Source organism: Anarhichas minor, unplaced genomic scaffold (assembly GCF_050575085.1).
Source record: "Anarhichas minor isolate MPS153535 unplaced genomic scaffold, ASM5057508v1 ptg000017l, whole genome shotgun sequence".
Lineage (NCBI taxonomy): Eukaryota > Metazoa > Chordata > Actinopteri > Perciformes > Anarhichadidae > Anarhichas > Anarhichas minor.
The window spans coordinates 1,955,001-1,973,854 of NW_027466463.1; the positions used below are offsets into that span (position 1 = coordinate 1,955,001).

At 42.9% G+C, this 18,854-nt stretch overlaps 2 protein-coding genes across 2 annotated transcripts in view; one reads left to right on the forward strand and one right to left on the reverse strand.

Annotated features, from left to right (window-relative positions):
* Positions 1–132, reverse strand: part of reep3b (receptor accessory protein 3b) — a 38,561-nt gene extending 38,429 nt beyond the window's left edge. The window contains exon 1 of the mRNA XM_076092926.1: positions 1–132. This exon is cut by the window's left edge and continues 238 nt beyond it. The gene's annotated coding sequence lies outside the window, so the exon portion shown is untranslated.
* Positions 133–5,306: 5,174 nt separating this feature from the next.
* Positions 5,307–18,854, forward strand: part of jmjd1cb (jumonji domain containing 1Cb) — a 134,695-nt gene continuing 121,147 nt past the window's right edge. The window contains exon 1 of the mRNA XM_076092937.1: positions 5,307–5,556. Within this exon, the coding sequence (XP_075949052.1) occupies positions 5,401–5,556 (156 nt within the window). The 5' untranslated portion in view covers positions 5,307–5,400. The remainder of the gene's footprint in view (positions 5,557–18,854) is intronic.

The window sequence follows — 18,854 nt, forward strand, 5'->3', positions numbered from 1 at the left end:
AAGAGGTGGAATGCCGATCCAATATGACTCCTGTTGTTTAGTAGCCTCTCATCCCCTCCAGTTTCCTCCTTCTCTCTACTTTGCTCCTCACCAGTTCCTGGCACAGGACGCTGCTCTGGTAGCCACTGACGTCGACAGGAAGAGAACGGCCTTCCGGACATACTATTGGCCGCTTCAGTCTGTTTACAACAAACACAAACTTCCATTGGTTGGCCACGTTGGCCCATGTGACTTTCGCGTTTGACAGAAGCGGTGGAATTTCAAGCCCAGTGACCCGTGCTCTGATTGGTCGGCCTTAGATTCGTGGCGAATTCTGACGAATGGCTGAGAAAAGCAATGAGGCGGTTTGGTGGATTTTCTAAGCGCTGTTGTTGGGGACTTAATTTCCCATGGTCGGGGACTTAGTTTTACGTTCTAGTGCACTCAGGCGGGTTATCAGGTCTTTATAACACACGTGCCTGCTGTTCACAGTATGAGAAACGTCTATGTATGTATTGCAAATGACATAAATGTTAATAAATCCCTGTCGGATCGACCAAATAAGTGGGACCGCCCGTAAGGGGCGCGGTGTGATTTTAAACAAGCGCTTCCTTCCTCGTTCGAACGTATATTCTCTCCGTGAATGATTCTACATTAAATGACGTCATTGCTGATCCATAGGTGTGTGTTTGAAAAAAAAAAGAAAAAAGTATATCATCAAATCTAAAGGACCAAAACGCAGAAAAAAACTCTTTCTCCTTATAATAAAACTGTGTTATATAATCCTTTGAGGACCAAGATAAATAGTAAAGGACATATCATAGATGTAAATTGTACACATAAGTGGGTTCTTCCCAAAATAATTTACAAATGAATCATTGTGTGTTTTATGTACATTGTGCTAGGTATGGCATATTGAAGCATATCACTTCTAACTACTGCATTTATGCTGCATTTCTTACACCTGCAATAAACCTGGGATTCACGTTACTCACGGTATTGTTGACATCATTCTAGATTGCTGTATTATGCGTGCAGGACAGAAAGTACGTACTCTTTTACGACTGTTACATTGGGGAAGCTGCGATGAAGCAGCAGCAAAATAAGAGAAGATGATTGAGAAAGAAATGATTGTATTTATGCATCTTGTGGTTGCACTTGAGGTTAGTGGCTTTGGAGGAGACTACCGACTGAATACCTGAAATACAAATTCAGTGGACTGCCTTTGTCTTGCTCATTACGTAAACCACACCAGTCTTTAGGTCGTAATCATATTCATTACAGTTTTCCATGCAGAGCACTTGGCAGACACAAACCCCCATCTGTGAGCTTCAGCATGCCTGTCTCTTTGTGTGTGCACTTCTGTGTGTGCGTGTGTGTGTGTGTGTGTGTGTGTGTGTGTGTGTGTGGATATCTGAGCACATGGACACTGTGTGAGCTTGTATGTGTGTGAACGTGTGCTTTGCATGATGTGCATGCTTGTGACCACATGCAGATGTGTTTTGTGTACATATGATGCATGTGCGTATGGGGGAGGAGGGGGACTTGCGGGGGTCGCGTTCATAGCTACTTGTTATTCATGAAGGGGCTGCTGCAGTGTGCAGCAGTGTGAGGGTGATTCCCAGTGGAGCCTCTGGTCACACTGCCCGTCGGAGACGGCTTCGGCATCATGGATCACATCTGAACAGAAAAACACCTCCACGCAGAGCATGGAGCGGCTCCGCTGCTAACGTCACACACGGCGGCAAAATGCAGCCAGACAAATAAATCAAACTGAGCAGAGATACACGCTGAAAATCAGCCACCGGTGGAAAAACAAGTTATAGTAGGTATGGCACTGTTGCTGCAGGGCATTCAATCCTGCAGTGCATCAATATTCAGTGATATATATAATGCGACATTAACAACCTGTTCAACAATATAGGCCTATGCATCACTATATCAACCCAGATGACTTACATCCACTCACATTGTGCCGGAACATTCAGATTAGGTACATTGTGCATGTTGGGACTCAAAGTCAGGCAAGAACTTCCATTCGACCTTTTGTCCCGTCTGCTTAATGATTTAAATGGCGGTTTCCACAATATCTTGAGCAAACACTCCGTCCACTCTGGAGTCTAAACAGGAGCTTCAAGGCCTTCCACGATAGCACATGTATGTCCAGCAACATGTGTATGCTTCACATTAAAGCCCTTGTGTAGATGTCTGATGGTATAACCTTTTGTTAATAAATGAGACAATGCCAATGAGATTTTTCCTGTAATAGGCCTACCCACTTTGTCCACCAAAAGAAGCGCGCATGTGCTTTTTAAACGTGAGAAAACTCGCTAAAAATAGTCAATACTTCCTTTATTTGTTTATAGTGCAACATGGAAACAAACTTTGCATTTGTTAAGAATGTGTTAAGAAATGTGCATTCACTTGTACTGCACTGTTTGTTATATTCTTTCAGAATCATTTTAAAGATGCGTTTACAACAACAACAACAACACAAATCTATACACACAAAGGGCTTTAATGTTCTGATCAACATGCAACAAATATATCAAACATATGACGCAGCACAAAGACAAGCCGGAGAACTAGACCCAACAAAAAACACAAAACAACTAAATCTCATTGAGTCAAGGAAAGTAAGGGACGGAACTCAGTGCGGCCGCCCGGGTGTGACGTTTCCATTGCTGCTGATGGGATCTGAGGCCGATCAATCCCCCTGACTACTGCAGAGTCATCTGTCCCGGGAATGAATGCCGATTGTAATCTTTCCCACTGTGGACAAAGGCCAGATGTTAGTGGGTGGTGGTGGGCTTTTTGTCCAGTGGGGAAAGGGCTTGTCCCCGGGTCAGACTGAGGGGGAGCTTTAACTGTTTTCAAATGAAGACTGAAAGCTGCTTGCATCAAGGTGAAACCTTCTCACTCCAGTCGTCAGAGTGTGCACATGTGTACGTGTCACTGTCTCAGCATTCACCAGACAGGATGGATTTTAGGCCTGTTTGTGTGTTCACATTGTCCTAATCTTTATTTGAGCCACATGGTGCTTTCTGAGCACGACTTTAAGAGGACAGCATGTTTAATCAGTGAGCTGTAGTGTTCTTTTAAATGTTGAACAGAGCCAGGCTAGCTGTTTCCCCCTGCTTCCAGTCTTTATGCTAAGCTAGGCTAACCATGCCCTCCCTCCAGCTCTCTAAACAGACAGGGTATCCATTGACATCCAATGTTGTAGAATTCCTTTCAACGACACAATCGTTTCCTCTTTTAGTTAAAGGAACACACCCGCATTGTATCGACACGTGTCCAGTAAACACGACATGTAAATAAGACAAACATGTCTTCTTCAGTTGTCGTGGTGCCTTTGTTTCCAGTTGTCTTCTTTTCGTACTCCACCACTATAACCCGCCTCTGCTCTGCTCTTTTCTTTTTCTGCCTTCTTTTCATATTTTCTCTCATGCGCATGAAGCGTGACCGTGTTTTCTTCAGCATCTCTTCCCCTTTTACAGTTCCTATACTCATCTTCCCGCTCTCCTCCTCCTCCGTCGGTCCATCTCTCTCTTCCTTTCTCTTCCCCTCCCGCATCCCACCCATGAGGTCGCTCCAGGCTGTTTGCATCCTACGTGCTTCACACACGAACCTCAACAGTGTCCTTAAATCCCTCCCTACAGCCAAGCAAAAGCACACCGGCATACCGCAATCCTCCACAGAGACACGCACGCACACACACACACACACCTTCACTCTCTTGTCCTCCTTCTGTTCCTCTGCTTTATATTCTACAATGAAAACTAAACCAGTACATCCACACTGTAAGAGAGAGACCAAACGTGTCAGTTGCATTTCCAATTCTGAATGAAATGCTCACGTAGCAAGATTAAAGAGGTGTATTATACAAGTATAAGCAGCAGATTAAAATGAATGGGAGGATAATAAAATAATGAGAATAAAGAGGTTGCAAAGTGCTTTAGAGGGGAAACAACCGAGAAAACAAGTAAAAAATAAAATGAGTATCATAAAACACAGGGGATAAAATAAAGAATGTACAATGGAAAGAGTAGGATGATAAAACAAAAAACATGTCAAATATTGATAAATGTTCTCCTAAAAAAACATTTAAAACTATTAAAAAAGAGATCTAAAATGATAGTGCGTTTGCTATTGTTAGATACAAATATTGTAACTTCTTGAACATTCTTCAATGCATGCTACACATTTTAACATCTATGAATGTATTTTTCTAATGTTCGAGTCAGCATTGATTGACATTCATTTCAATGTTTCAATTGCTTGATTTGTTTAATCCAATAATGCATGTAGTAATGTAGTAATGCAGGTTAAGTACAGACTGATTTGCAAAATGTTGCATTGCTTCCCCTCAAACAATAATATACGTTTTATCTGCAGACTTGATGGATTACACAAGTACAAGTTTCTTTGCCATATTTCATATAGAAAATAATGGAAAACAAGATGCCTAGAACAGTGTGCGTTATTTATAGTAACCTGTTAATGGTGTGGTCCTTTAAACACTATTTACACCATGTTTTATTTTGTTATTATTTTCTTTCTGCTAAATCCACTCTCTCACTTCCTTACACGTAAGTTATTCATTAATATCATACATGCAACTGTTATTTGCGCAAGGTTGTCTGATGAGGGTTGTTAACTCTCTTTGTCATTGGTGCAGAGATACTGTGTCACATGTTGCATTTATAATTTATAAAACATAAAGCTGCAATGAAAGAGGATAAAACAAAGTTATAGTAAACTAGTTGCAGGCACATTTATAGTCGATGGACCTGTTGTTTATTTTTATGAATGGCACTTACACTTCTGGTGCGACATGAATATGATTTCTTTCTTGCCTATGATTTAAAGAGCCTATACATGCCTGCTGCCGTTTCTGTTTATAACACTGTAGTAGCAGCATTAGCAGCAGTAGACCTAGAGCGAACATAGCAGTAGTGTTATTACAAAGGAATTATGATCATAACTTATTCTACACTTGGTGTTAGCAGTAGTAGTCGTGGCAGTTCTTCAATTACGAGCAGTTGTAGGAATAATTTTGCGAAAATAGTACCGATACGATTCAATCGAGCGGAGGGAGACAACTGCGCTGCAGCCAGTGAATGCCTTGGGATCCAGCGGAGAGACACTAGTGTGGATGGCAGCGGTGATGCGGTTCAGTGTTCCACCGTTTTTTCATGCAGAGAGAAAAGAGACTGACGCTTGAAGCGGGTGGAGACTGCTACACGTTTAAATCCCCCGGCTCGGTTTTTAAGCGTTTCGTAACAAAATAACTTTTCCTTTTTTATTTTCTTTCTGGTTGGATTCTTTAGAACGGGTTTAATGTCGTAAGTGACAGGTCTGTAAGGGCGTCGTTGTTGGGAAGTTTTTTCGAGGGGGGGTTTTGACCAGCGAAGGGCCATGGCAGTCGAGGCTCGGCCGGAGCTGGTCGGGAAACGGTTCCTCTGTGTCAGCGGCGACGAGCCGCCCGAAATCGGTGACATCGGCCGGTGGCCGTGGAGGTCCGGGGTCATACGAGCCGTTAACCACCTTGACAGCGACAACCCCGACCTGACGGTAAGGGAAACGCGGACTTCTGTCCTCCTTCTTCGGTCTGTTACATGCAAAGCAAATGGGAAAATCTGTGCGGTTGGTGGCTAGCCAGCGAGGCAATGTTGTAGGCGGACATTATTGTGTGGCTTTCTCTCAGTTATTATGGCTTGTTGGACCCCTGGTATTTATCATTGTTTAGCCTCAGCATTTGTCATTGTTGCGTGTACAAGTGTGGCTAGTTATTTGACCACTTAGCTTGCTAAGTTAATGGGAGGCAGACTGCCAGTAGCGTCGGTCCAGGCGCTCCGCTTATTTACATCAAAACCTTCAGAAGTCTCTCATTTACTGCTGCTGAGACTAACCTCCATGTTTCCACATGAAGCGAGAGCTGAGAGCGATGAAACCACAGCGGGCTCCGTGTCAGTAACGCCACGCTGGATTTGAACCATAAGCGATAACGTGAATGTACAGTGGTAATGACTAAAATAACTACTTAGTCAACGAGATACACCTGTGTATATAACTGGTGTCGCGTTGTCCTCCGTTAGTCTAAAGCATGTGGAGGAATGTGGGTCCCGGGCGGCTAAACGCTTTAATCTGCCGTATACTGCAAATCAGCTGACGGTCGGAGGCACGGTTAGCTTTCTAGATTTACCCGCGCACCAGCCTTCACGTCGAGCTAATCCCTATTATCTCGTGGTTGTCGGTCACAATCCACATTATTTGAGCGTGATAATGGAGCAGAAAGCCCCGGTCTGCCTGGGATGCTGGGACTTGTAAAAACATAAAAAACTGTCTTTGCTGCAGGCTGAACAATGGGCAGTTTGTCTACGTGTAAAACATTGTCTACAATTTCACAAGATGACTCCACGGTGTCACTTGTGGAGCAGATGTATTTGCTGCTTGAGGTGTAATTACTGCTTTCTTAATGTAGCCGAAATGTGCATGGGCTATATATTGGTCTGAACCCTCCATATCCTTTAAAAAACAACAGCTATTCCTAATGGGTTAACATGCCAAAACCAGCAAACAATGACATATTTGCCCTGAAGAGCCCTTGGCTGGCAAACCCACAGTACTGTCTCACTGTACAGAGTGTCTGGTCCGTTTCTTTTGTTCACAGCCTGTGCAGATTACTGGCCAAACCCAGAAAATCTCTGCTGGGATTTCTGTGCACATATGTGCTATTTCATGAAGACAGTACATAATAATAAGATAAATAATGTTATCATCTGATGATTTTTGTGCCTATATATAATAAAACATTTTTGAGGGGAAGCATTGCAACATTTTGAAATCAGTCTGGACTTAATCTGCATTACTACACGCATTATTGGATTAGACAACTCAAGCAATTGAAACATTAAAATGAACGTCAACCAATGGCTCGAACGGTAGTAAGAATACATTCGTAGATGTTAAAATGTGTAGCATGCATTGAAGAATGTTCAAGAAGTTACAATATATGAAGCTAAAATAGCAAACCCACTATATCTGTGTGTGTGTATTTGAAAGCGTACATGTACACAGCCCACATGTCACAGGTCAATCTCACATGTCATTGAGTGCTCGTGGTGCTTTCTATGGGATGCAGACGGTGTCACTGCCTCACAACCTTTTCCGTTATTCTGCACTGCACTCACGTGCTCGCATCCAGTCCTCTTCCTATATGTCGACTGGAACAGTGAGGTGACGCGATTCCGTGTGAATCGATTGCAGTGTTTTTTTCACGTGTAGTGGCACGCTCCCTCATGTACTCTTGTTTAATACGTCGCACAACGAACATGCATCCCTGCTTCCCCTAATTCCCTTGTAGAATTGGTCCGTGTGTGTGTATGTGTGTGTGTGATGTCATTGAGGCAGTGAGTAGTGTTCTGCTTTAATGCCATACAATGGGGCACAGTCTCATTAGCGAGGGGCTTAACTAGCTGAGTGAATACAGTGGAGAGGGATTGGAGATTAGATTAGAAGAAGTGTGTCAAGCCAAGCTGTCAGGCCTTTGTCAAGTGCATGTGGTCACATAGGTAGTAGTGCACGAGTATCACTCAGGCTTATTGGTGCATAGCGGTGTATTTTAGCAGAAAACAGATGCGAGTTCAAGTCAATGATTCAATACGTATGAATATGAATTTCTATAGAAACCAGCCTGAGATTACCAGTTATGTAGCAACACCATCAGCTGTGTCGTCGTGGTTACTGTGTGGTGGTTGCAGCTCTACACATCGGCTGCTGTTCCTCGTCTCAGATGATAGTGAACTCATTCTGTTGGTTTGGACAAAACAAGCAATTTGAAGACGTCTCGCAGTTGTCAGGTCACAAACCACTCGAGGTGTCGTCGTCTCTGAGCGCTCCGCACCTGTTGGTACCTGACGATGCTTTTCATTTAGGCCCTGGGGAATAGCCATGAGCATTAGCCACTCGTTTTATCAACCAAATAATGCAGATTTATCCACGATGAAAGCAATCCTATGTTGCCGCTCTAGCCTATTATGAATTGACGACATTTCTTTCAAGCTTTATTAATCTAAATATGACAGCTGTATGTCAGATAGTGGGAGATATTTAACAGTGTATTCATGGTTAGGATTTCTGTGGATTAGACCTGTTTGACTAACATAGAGGCGATGTGGGAGAAATGATGAAGACAAGGACATCATTTGAGAATTATTACATTCTTCAGAGTATTCTTTTGTGTATTGGATATATGACGGCAGTAATAATAGTATACTGTATGTTATACAGAGTCCCTGTAGTAATCACAGTTGTTACATACCAGCCGTTTAATACTCTGGGTAATCTAGCTGTTCAGCAGCAGGCTTTAAATGCACACATAGTCTTAACCCTTAGTCCACACGGCACAGTGAGCTCATGACCAATTAGTACATCTGATATAATGTATCAGATGTAATGCAACATTGTTGCAATATTGAGGCTCAGTTCTGTTTTTTGTATTCATATGTTAATGTATCTTAATCCAGGTTTGTTTACTGCACACTGTATCTAAGCTAAATGTTGCCAGCAGTATTTAAAGCGGCCGCTTGCTCACAATACATTCGGTGTCTCCTTGTTTGAGTGCTTTCTACCTGATAAACCCGACAATACTCTTAAGGAAGAAGAAAACATTTCTCTGTTAGGCCCTGCATGAGAAAGAGTTCAGAAAGTATTCAAATGCAGTACGCCGCTAATGGAAGTGTAAATTCCTCAGCAGTGAGCCAGTATTGGCAGCGCGGGGACAGCCTTGGACTGAAAGCAGAAAAACACATGACAGAGTTTAAATGGCAACAAACAGAGAGCTGAGAACACAGAGCACCTGAACAGCAATCCCAGCCTCGCACACACTTGGGGGTTTTGGTGGGACTTGAGGGGGCACCGACACAAGCTGAAAGAAAAAAAGAAAAAGAGCAGCAGCAGAATCCCACGCCGGCACATTAGGCATAAAACTGCCACACTCATCTGGATTCACGATGAATGGAAAGAGCAGGGCAGCCAGGTCATTCCTATAGGAGCCTTTGTTTTCCATCACAGTTCACCGTGTATGTGTGCGTGTATCATGTGTGTGTGTGTGTGTACACAGTAGCAGTGCTGCCACTTTGTTTTCAGGGCCATAAGCCCGAGGTTCATCTCTGTGTGGCTTATCAGCAGAAAACGGCCCGGGGGAAGAACCTTCCACATACAGAACCCGTGCTGCTTGTTGCAGTGCTGCAGTTCAGCTCCGAAACGTTTCAGCGAGCTGTGTGTGACCGTGCTTCGGGTCGTGAATAGCCGCATTGTTGGGAGCACAAACCCAGAACCAGAGACCCAGAGAATAAACACGAGGCAGGAGAGAGGCACCGCCCTCTAACGTAGATGGTCCAGACGGGCCGGTACCGGTGTACCGCGATACGCATCTGGCTACACCGCTTGTTTCAGTAGAGAACCGACATTACTTTGAACTATTCTGAATGCTGGTCAGTGCATTGTGTATATTTCAGTTTGCACTTGTAACTTAAAATGTTCTAAAGGAAACGAATGGCTAACTATTAGTTGGATTCAAGTCACAAAGTATTGAATTATGACTGGGGGCAAAACTGTACAGTCAATTATATATTATCAACCCTGCAAATTGGGCCGAAATGCTAGTTGATTATTATTGTAATTGATCACATATCTGTGTAACGTCGTGATCATATGATCTCTTCATTTCTTTCTCAGCCAGCTGTTGTAACAGACGGGACATATTGTGATATCTGCTACACTAGAGATACCAAGAACGATCATGTTTAAACTGCATTAAGCACACGAGCACACGGCGGTTTATTCATCCTGTGCAGCCATAGACACATGGACAGGTCCAGACACATAAAGGGTCAACCTGATGTGTTTACAGGGACGTTTATTCTCAGCGAGTAACCTTCAGGTACGTTTGAACGTGTCTGTGTCCCGTCGCTCACAGTGTAGTGTGTCTTTGTCCTGATGTCTGCTCAAGTAAACTCCTCACGCTCTCTCAGTGGCTCGTTGTCGTTTAACAGTGGCAGTAATAATGAATTTCAGGGAAAGGGGGGGAAAAGCAGTATGGTTTCCTGATGAGTCGTTATTTATCAAGTTGATATTTGCACAGTAAACTGCAGCATTGCTGTGTGGCGTTCAGGGCAGCGTGGTAACTGGATACTCAGTGTGTTAGTGGTTTGTTTTCTGGTGCCTAAGGAAACAAAATGTAATCTGAAGCCAGGATGGGCTGGCTGTACCCTTCCCCCATCTCTCCTAATGCACACACACACATAGTGCACGGTGCTACATACGGCAGCCATAAAGGCTCCTATAGGCTCGCAGGCTTCCCAGATAACCCTGGGAATGCATTAGTCCGTACTACTCCACAGCTTCTGTGGTTTCCTGCAGGACCAGGTCAGACCTGAATGGTGCACTGTTCCACTCTACTTCTGCTCTCATCGCAGGGCTGCGTTTCAGAGGCACACCATGCTAAAAATACATCTAGAAAAACTGACAAAAGAGCAGCAATGGAACTTTATGAGAACCAAAATATGGCACCAGAGGCTTGTAAAACACGTCACACTGACCACCAAACTGATCTCAGTTGTAGACAGATTGTGGTGTTTGTTGGTCTTACACTTTGACTTCATGGTGACTTGTACGACTCATCTTTCGTATACTTTATGGAGACATTAAATCAATAGGCAATAACAGATTATATGACAACTCTGAAGACAAAGCGGTATTAAACCGGGCTCGCCTGAACCGACTTCATCTCGTGACCTTCGTTCTCACTTTGCACCGAGAACATTATTAACACAGAGAGAGCAACACATAGCGACCAATGAGCACACGTTTCACTTTTGTTTTATGATTCGGGAGAAGCGGGGCAGTGGTTTCAGAACAGTAGCAGTACGTGGTCCCCTCAGTCAGGTGCACCAGCGTTTACACTTGGTTATCTTTGTCCAGCCTCAAATAACGTCAGAGCTCACTGAGCAGAACAAAAACTATCAGATGGCTCTGCCAGATTGGTACCAAACGTGTAGGGTTAGCTACAACATGTTAATATAGAAATGAATAGATGGTATGTGTTTATCGTCACCGATAAAGAGAGACATTATGGTTGCTATGCTGAACAATGTGTCGGTTATCCTCAACAGTAAAGCCAAGGTCTTTTTAGGAAACATTGAGCGAGAAAGCAGCCCAGACGGACTGTGACTGTGTCCTGAACATGGAATGAATAAGCTCACCAGTCTGACCGCTGTTATCTGCATCACATCACTAGACTCCCTACTGCTCTGAATGACATCCGTCCTTCACTGATTTGAGATAAAGGAGCTGATAAAGCAAGGAAACTCTCTTGTCCATATACTATTTGGTATTTCTACACGTGTAGGGGTGGACAGCCTCCACTGCAGAGTTAGGACCGCCACCGGACACGGATTAACTACTACCGGAGTTCATCAATGTCCTTTTACTCTGCTCCGTTAGAAAGAATCATGTCAGTCCAGAGCTGTCCTGCTGTCAGAGAATACTGTCCCGGCCCTCTTAACGAGACTGTTTTGCCAAAGAATGCGAGGGAAGCTATTTCGGTGTAGTCAGTAATGAGGAGGTTGTGTGCTCGCTCAGTTTGGAACGTCTCCCAAATGGATCGAGCAACTGTGGCTCATGCGTGTCCTCGTGTAGAGTAGAAGAGGGCTGTTTATAGTCTGCTTGTTTCTTGGTCGGGACACCTGTCCACCCCCTGAGGTCACACTGTAATCGTGACTAGTTCCCCGCCTCCATGGTGGAGAAAGCTGGGACTGATGGAATGTTGCCTTACCTGTCTGTGTCATGTGTCTGTCTGCAGACCTCACTGACACCAGTTAACGCCGAAGTGTAGCACACTTAACCTTGTCATCATCAAATTCATTACGTTAACGCTGTCGCTCTGTGCCTTGAGGGAATGAACAACAATAGGCCTGCTTCCAGTCTCAATAGTTTAGTTTATGGTCATCAAAAACGCACTTCATTCAAACTCGACAGTTACAAAATAAACCTCTTCCCAAACGTCTCTGTCCCCTGTTCTCTCATCTCATGTCTGCTCCAGATCTCCCCGGTCCTGTCCCCTGGGACTAACTGGATAATGTGTATTACCAGGCCCAGAATACACCGATATTCCTCTTCATGCTTATATTCAAATAAGCACACTTAGTTGGTGTCTAGTAACAGGGTTTATACAACATCTCTTTGCAGTGAAAATCATATCCAAATGTTGTTTTAGACTCAGCTGTGTTCTTGCCTTTCATGGTTGCGATCACCTTAGATTGTAAAGGCACAGGACCTTTCCACTCACACATTGTAACATTTATGCTATATAGTAAATATTAAACTGTTGCTGAAACAGTATTTTCATTGTAATTCATTTATGAATCGAAAGAAAATTGAACTGGCAATTTTGATAATAGAAATAAGCTAGTTCCAGCTTTTCAAAAGTATAAATAGAATTATTTTCCTTGTTATAAAGTAAATGAACTACCTTTGTCCTTTGTGGACTGTTAGTTGGACAAGAGGTCTGTGATGGACATGTTTCACTCAACAGATAATTGATGAATGAAATACATTTAGCAGATGAAGGGATAATGAAGATAATTGTTGTGTTTCTGTCCTAGAAACTATTAATGTTAATGGTTTTCTTTGCAGTGCATGACCTATTCGATGAATTCAAAGCAGAGATAGATGTACAATCTGCATCATCTGCTTTACTAAACAGAGCTTTGTGTCCTAAAGGGTCCTGGTTCTATATTTAGTCGTATATATGCTTCTTTTCTCAGCGTGGTCTCTTTAATTTTGTCTTTAAATTGGTCTTGACTTTAATTCCAAAGGGCTGAAATGCACACTGGCATATTGGGCCTGGCATTGTGCTGTTGGTGTATGACTCACTCGCTGGCTCTCTGATATTACAGAAAGACGGAGAGGGAGAGAGAGAGAGAGAGAGAAGGATGGAGAGAGATGGATTGAGGGAGAGATGGGCAGATGAAGGAACAGAGAGAAATGTTTCAGAGAGCTGAAGTAAAGGACAGAGTGAATGTTGTTTGAAAAATGAAGCGAAAGGAGAGAGAGGGAGAGCTGTGTACTCTCATTAGTTGTTTGGATTTCCAGCCAGCCAGGCTCTCTGGCAGAGAGTGAACGACAGAGGAGAGAGAGAGAGAGAGAGAGAGAGAGAGAGAGAAAATGGGAATGTGAGAGAGATGGAGAGAGAGAGGGGTTTCTTTCTCCTCTGTCTGGCCTCTCTCCCATAGCAACAGTGGCTTAGCCACGTGAACGCCAGTTCCTTTGAGTTCACCCACTGCACATAACTTAACTCCTTCAGCACCGGATTACAGCAGCACACAGCAAGAGAACAGAGAGAACATAGAGAACTCCACACAGAATACACATACAAAAGAGGAACCTTTTATCTGATTCCACCAACTGAACTGGGCTGAATTTATTTAGAGCTGGTCCAACTGGAATACCTTACAAATAGTATGAGAACAAAATAGAATTCAACTGATGTGTAATACATAAATGTGACTACGTCTAGGTTTAGTGACTTCACAGCATTTAATGTCTTGACTACCAAAAGAATACCCTCATATATAGTAGAGTCGAATATCATCCTACCACATGGTCATATAGAGTGGAATGAAATACACGCATATTCAGTGTAATAGCACTGTGTTTTTCTATATGACATTCTATTGGACTCCAGTGTTAATGCAGTCATATAGAACAGAATAGAATACTCAGAGAGTGGAATAGAATATCGTCACATAATGCCGTCATATACAGGTGCTGGTCATATAATTAGAATATCATCAAAAAGTTGATTTATTTCACTAATTCCATTCAAAAAGTGAAACTTGTCTATTATATTCATTCATTACACACAGACTGAAATATTTCAAATGTTTATTTCTTTTAATTTTGATGATTATAACTGACAACTAAGGAAAATCCCAAATTCAGTATCTCAGAAAATTAGAATTTTTCTGTGGGTTTCCTGACTCCACTGCTCCACTTCACTCCGTCAGAGAAATGCAAACGGAGAAATCAAATCTCTTGACCAAGACAAAGTTAAACAACTCAGTTTAGTTACTTCACTGTCATCAGTGTACACCAGAGACAATGTTGCTCAGGCTTTTTCGTCAAATGTATATAGCTAGTGAAGGTTTGAAAGCACATACAACATACCCCAAAACATCTATAATAGTTTGATTACGCACTGTCGCTCTTTAAATATTGGAACTTCAACATAAACCTGCTAATGAACCAGTGTATTGCATTGCAACGCCTTCATACACAGCTTGTGAGTCATACTATCAGTGTGTATTTGAGATACTAGAGGATCTTTATCTCCATTCAGAGAGCTCATTTCTGTCGTTTTCCTTCTCTCTCTGTTCACCGTGTTCCTTTTGTGAACTATTTTCAGATGGTAGAGAGTTAACCCTTCTTAAACATGTCTTTACGGACATAAATGTCACCTGAACAATTTTAACTTAATTGGCCTATTAATACTGCACAACGTAGGCCATAATAGAGAATGTATTATTGCGGCACAAGTATTTCTCAATGTAATATCATTGCCAATGAAAGCCTGTGTTTTTTAATATATTGGTCCATTTTATGAAAATGGAATTAGATGAGGAAACTAAATGATTGACAATAAGAATAAAGTTTGGACTATGGTTTTTTTTTGACACCGTATAGACAAAATTAATAATTGTTGATTATTAGTTATTATTAGTTGTAAAGTATGGTAGGCTCTGGGAACAATCATAACTTAGTTACTGGCCTCTGTATATTTTAATTAATAAAAAATGTATTTAGTTTGTGTTATTGCATCGTACAGTATAATATTCATTTGTATAAGTTTCATTTGTAAACTTTTCTCTGATTTTAGTCTTGATGAACCAGCGTAGTTTTTCTAATGACTATATAGATATTCACCAGTATCACAATGTTGTGATTAGTCTCTTTGATAAACAGCCCAATATTGATAATGAATGTAGATTAAGAAGGCTGCAGCATTGACCCCCTTGAATGCAGGTCTGATTGGTCTGGACGCTCACATTGCTTCTAAGGTGTGAGTAGACTTGGTATTTGACGTGTCTCGGCTGGAATGTGAGCCGTAATTAAACAAGTTAACTCTTGTTACCTGAGAGAGGAAAGATTCCCTCTACAAGCTAATCACCCTCTCATCGTCAGCATTGTCTCTGAGAGCGAATGGCAGTGTCTCTCACTAGTGTCACCCAGCGCTGCAACTAATAAGTATTTTCAGTCTTGATGGTGACGTCTTCAACCTGCCCATCTTGTCCAACCAACAACCCCAAACCCAAAGATATTCAACAATAAACGGAGAAATGCAGCCGAGAAGCTGGAGCTAGACCATGTTTGGCTTGTTTTTCATTGGGACTTTAATGAATAATTGCTCATCAAAATTGTTGAAGGTACATTTTCTGTTGATTAACTACTTTATTAATTTACTCATTTTCTTCGTACAGGTATTATCCCTCTGTAGTGTCACACACGGTGTTTACATGAGCACTAGTGTCCTGGTTGATGTCATCTCCTGGTTCTGAAACAGAAACCAGGGTACCGGGGCACGTAAACTCTTTATTCTGGTCCCGAACATAGTGGCTGACAACAAAAATATAGCAATTTGCATGACGTGCGTCTGCGCGTCGCAAGAAGTGTCTGTGCCTGGTAAGAGCATGCATTCCCCCAGAGAACAAGCTGCAGCTGGAAAGACAAACACTCCTCTAAGCGTTGAAGTATTTTAGACAGCGACCCAACAATCTGGTGCTGGAGGCTTGGACTGGAGAAGTTGGAAATGGCTTATCACGCGGGACAACTGTGATGCACGAACCGGAAGAGAAAGCTTCCCGGAGCGCTTTGTCAAGACGGTAGCGGCAGCAATACAGCACCAACGTGCACTGCTGATATATTAGGATTATCAACACGCGGCACGGGTTTCTACCAAGGAGTAGTCACGTAACATTGTACCGGTACACCGTCAAACGCTGTTATTTGTTATTTTCTGTCTTAAAGGACATGTATGAATGAGAAGGTGGTTTTAACTAACATCACAGACTGTTGACTGTAAATGATTTCTATTATTTCACTCGTCCACGCACTGATGCAAAAATACATTTGATTATCTCAACTGATATTACTCCAGTGATGAAATATATCCATTTCATAACCATTTCAAGTGTAGTTAAGCAGAAATGCTGATTATCCAGTTCAGGGAAAGGGTTGCAATGACATACAGTGACACGATGAATCCAAGTGTCACAGCAGTCCTTCTGAATTTGAGGGTCCAGTATTTTTCTGATCCTGGATTTGACTAATCATCTCTTTACGTTTGCTTGTTTCAAAGAGAAGAGGATTGAATACAATATTGAAATATTCATTGTTATATTGTTATAATAGTCGTTTGGATTAATCGACCAATCAAAAAGGCCCGAGTCATCAGTGGCAGTCACCGCCTCACCGTCCTGTACAGCAACGTGTATCTGCTCAGCCCTCGGCCGTGTCCTCTCATATCACTCAGGCGAGAAAGAAAAGCCACACACACACACACACACACACACACACACACACACACACACACACACACACACACACACAGGTTAGTCTCTTCTGGTGTTGGAGCAAGGCCGAGGGAAAATAAAAAAGACACACCTTGAAACACGACTGTGTTGGGTGTGACTCTGAGCTCAAACAGTCACTCTCGCACACACACACACCTCTGTGTAGTGAGGCGTGGATGTAGTAGTGGAGTCCTGCGGTGTTGTGAAACTTATGAATGGAGAGAGAATCCATTCTCTCCATTTAATCAGTTTAATTCCAGGCTTGGTTTGTGCTTAATTCCTTTATTCTAAGCCTGAATGAAGCCCAATGAAGCCAGAGCTGTCATTATCCGACTGTACACCTTACTGCTCGGCCTATTATTAGGTGGACAGGCTCACTTGTGAGATCCGTTTCTAGGACTGGGCTTGGTTGTTGAATTCTGTTGTGGGAATGTTCCTTTTTAACTTTTTGAAATGCCCTAGCCTCAGCAAAGGTTTAGCCTGAGCTCTTGGCTCCAAATGAATCTGTGAAAGGAGATGCACGATGCAGTCCATGCACACTGTTCAATCGGACTCTGAACCATTTGGACAGAGCTTAAAGAATGAGCTGCGTCATACGTTTGTGTCGTCTGTCGTTGGAACGATTTTAAACCCCACAATGCACTCTGAAATATCATGTGTGCACGACGTGTGTGTGGTCGTGTGTTGTGTCATGTGGATGTAGTGGCGTGTGAAGTCCAAAGTTTCGGTTGATGTTATGTCAGGAGTATATTGTCACAGCTTCTCCTACTGCACACTCCTGGGACAATGCCTCCTCTCTATTGTTACATTGTATTGTACGGTGTTTGCGTTATTTTAACCTATATAACATATTACCCAATGTGGTTTGAGAAAATCTCTCCTGGATCTAAATAGCTAAAGGTTTACAAGGTTAAGACCTTAAAATATCTGTCTTAGTACAGGAACATTTTTCCCTTTTTTCACAATTTGTGGTTGTCCTTTCTTCTTCTACCTGCTTGGTTTCTGGGTTCAACCAGAAACTGATTTTCGGGTCTCAAACCAGGTCTGAATCCTGTTTGTACGCGGCAAAATCTAAACATCTGGCTGTACAAAACAAACCCTGGCTACTAAAGTGTGGAACACGCAGCAGCGTTCAGCACAAAGGTCACTTAACATAAGTGCGGGTGCACATGTCGGGCCTGCGAGACTCTCTGTGCAGCCTTGACATGCTGGGCCTGTGAGACCGGAGTTGTAACACGATATTGTTCCTTGAGAATCTAGGGCAAGGTTCCTTCTCCACACATGTGTCGAGCCCGCGTGCATGTTCAGCTTGCCCGGCTGCTTCGAAGTGTGCATGCATATATATTTGTGGGATTTGTCAGAGCACACTGTTGCGTAAAAGCGTGGGTGTGTGTGTGTGTTTGAACCAGGCGTGTGTGTGCATGATAACTTTTTGTCTGCACAATCATACTTGGGTTTTGTGAATGCCAGTGTGTTTGCGTGTAGCAGATGAAGGCAGGGAGGGGAGTTCTAGAGCTGGATCCATTGATTGGTTCCATACAGACTGAAACTTGACCTTCACAGCAGATGTCTGTAAGGCTGTAAGTCACGCACACACAGACACACAGAAGAACACGGAGTACGCAGCCCTCCCCTTATTCTGTTGCTCTTGTTTACAGTATGTCTGTCTTTCCATCCATGTGTCTCACCACCCCTGTCTTCGCCAGTGTGCGTGTGTTTTCCCCTGTGTGACAGCGACAGGCTCTCATAACCCACGACACGACCCCTAGGATTATTTGACATTTCAAAATTGACGAGCTTTCTACCCAACACAGCGAGCACAATTCACAAATGACTTGTGCTCAGCGGGGAGAGGAAGACGAAGCATGATGGGAGTTTGAATACTCTTTCTTAAAAAAACATACAGCTGTGAAAAATGCGAATATATATGTTTGCGCATTTTGTCCATGACACCGTGTCCTTACTGGCCTTCTGTCGGGCGCCCCGTTTCTATTTATTCCTGTCAAATCGTTGCAACGTACGAGGAGCGGCTGACTGGTGAACTTGAAATGAGGAGCTGTCTTTACGATACCTCCTCATTTCACTACTAAAACATAAATGAGGTGGCAACAGGCTGGAGGGAGAGCGCCTGAAGGTTTACTCCTAGCTGTTGGCTACATTGTATGTCATTTCAAGTCAATATCACAATATTTACTGGAAACTCCCATCATGAGGTGCGTTCAGTGCACGCGAGACAGA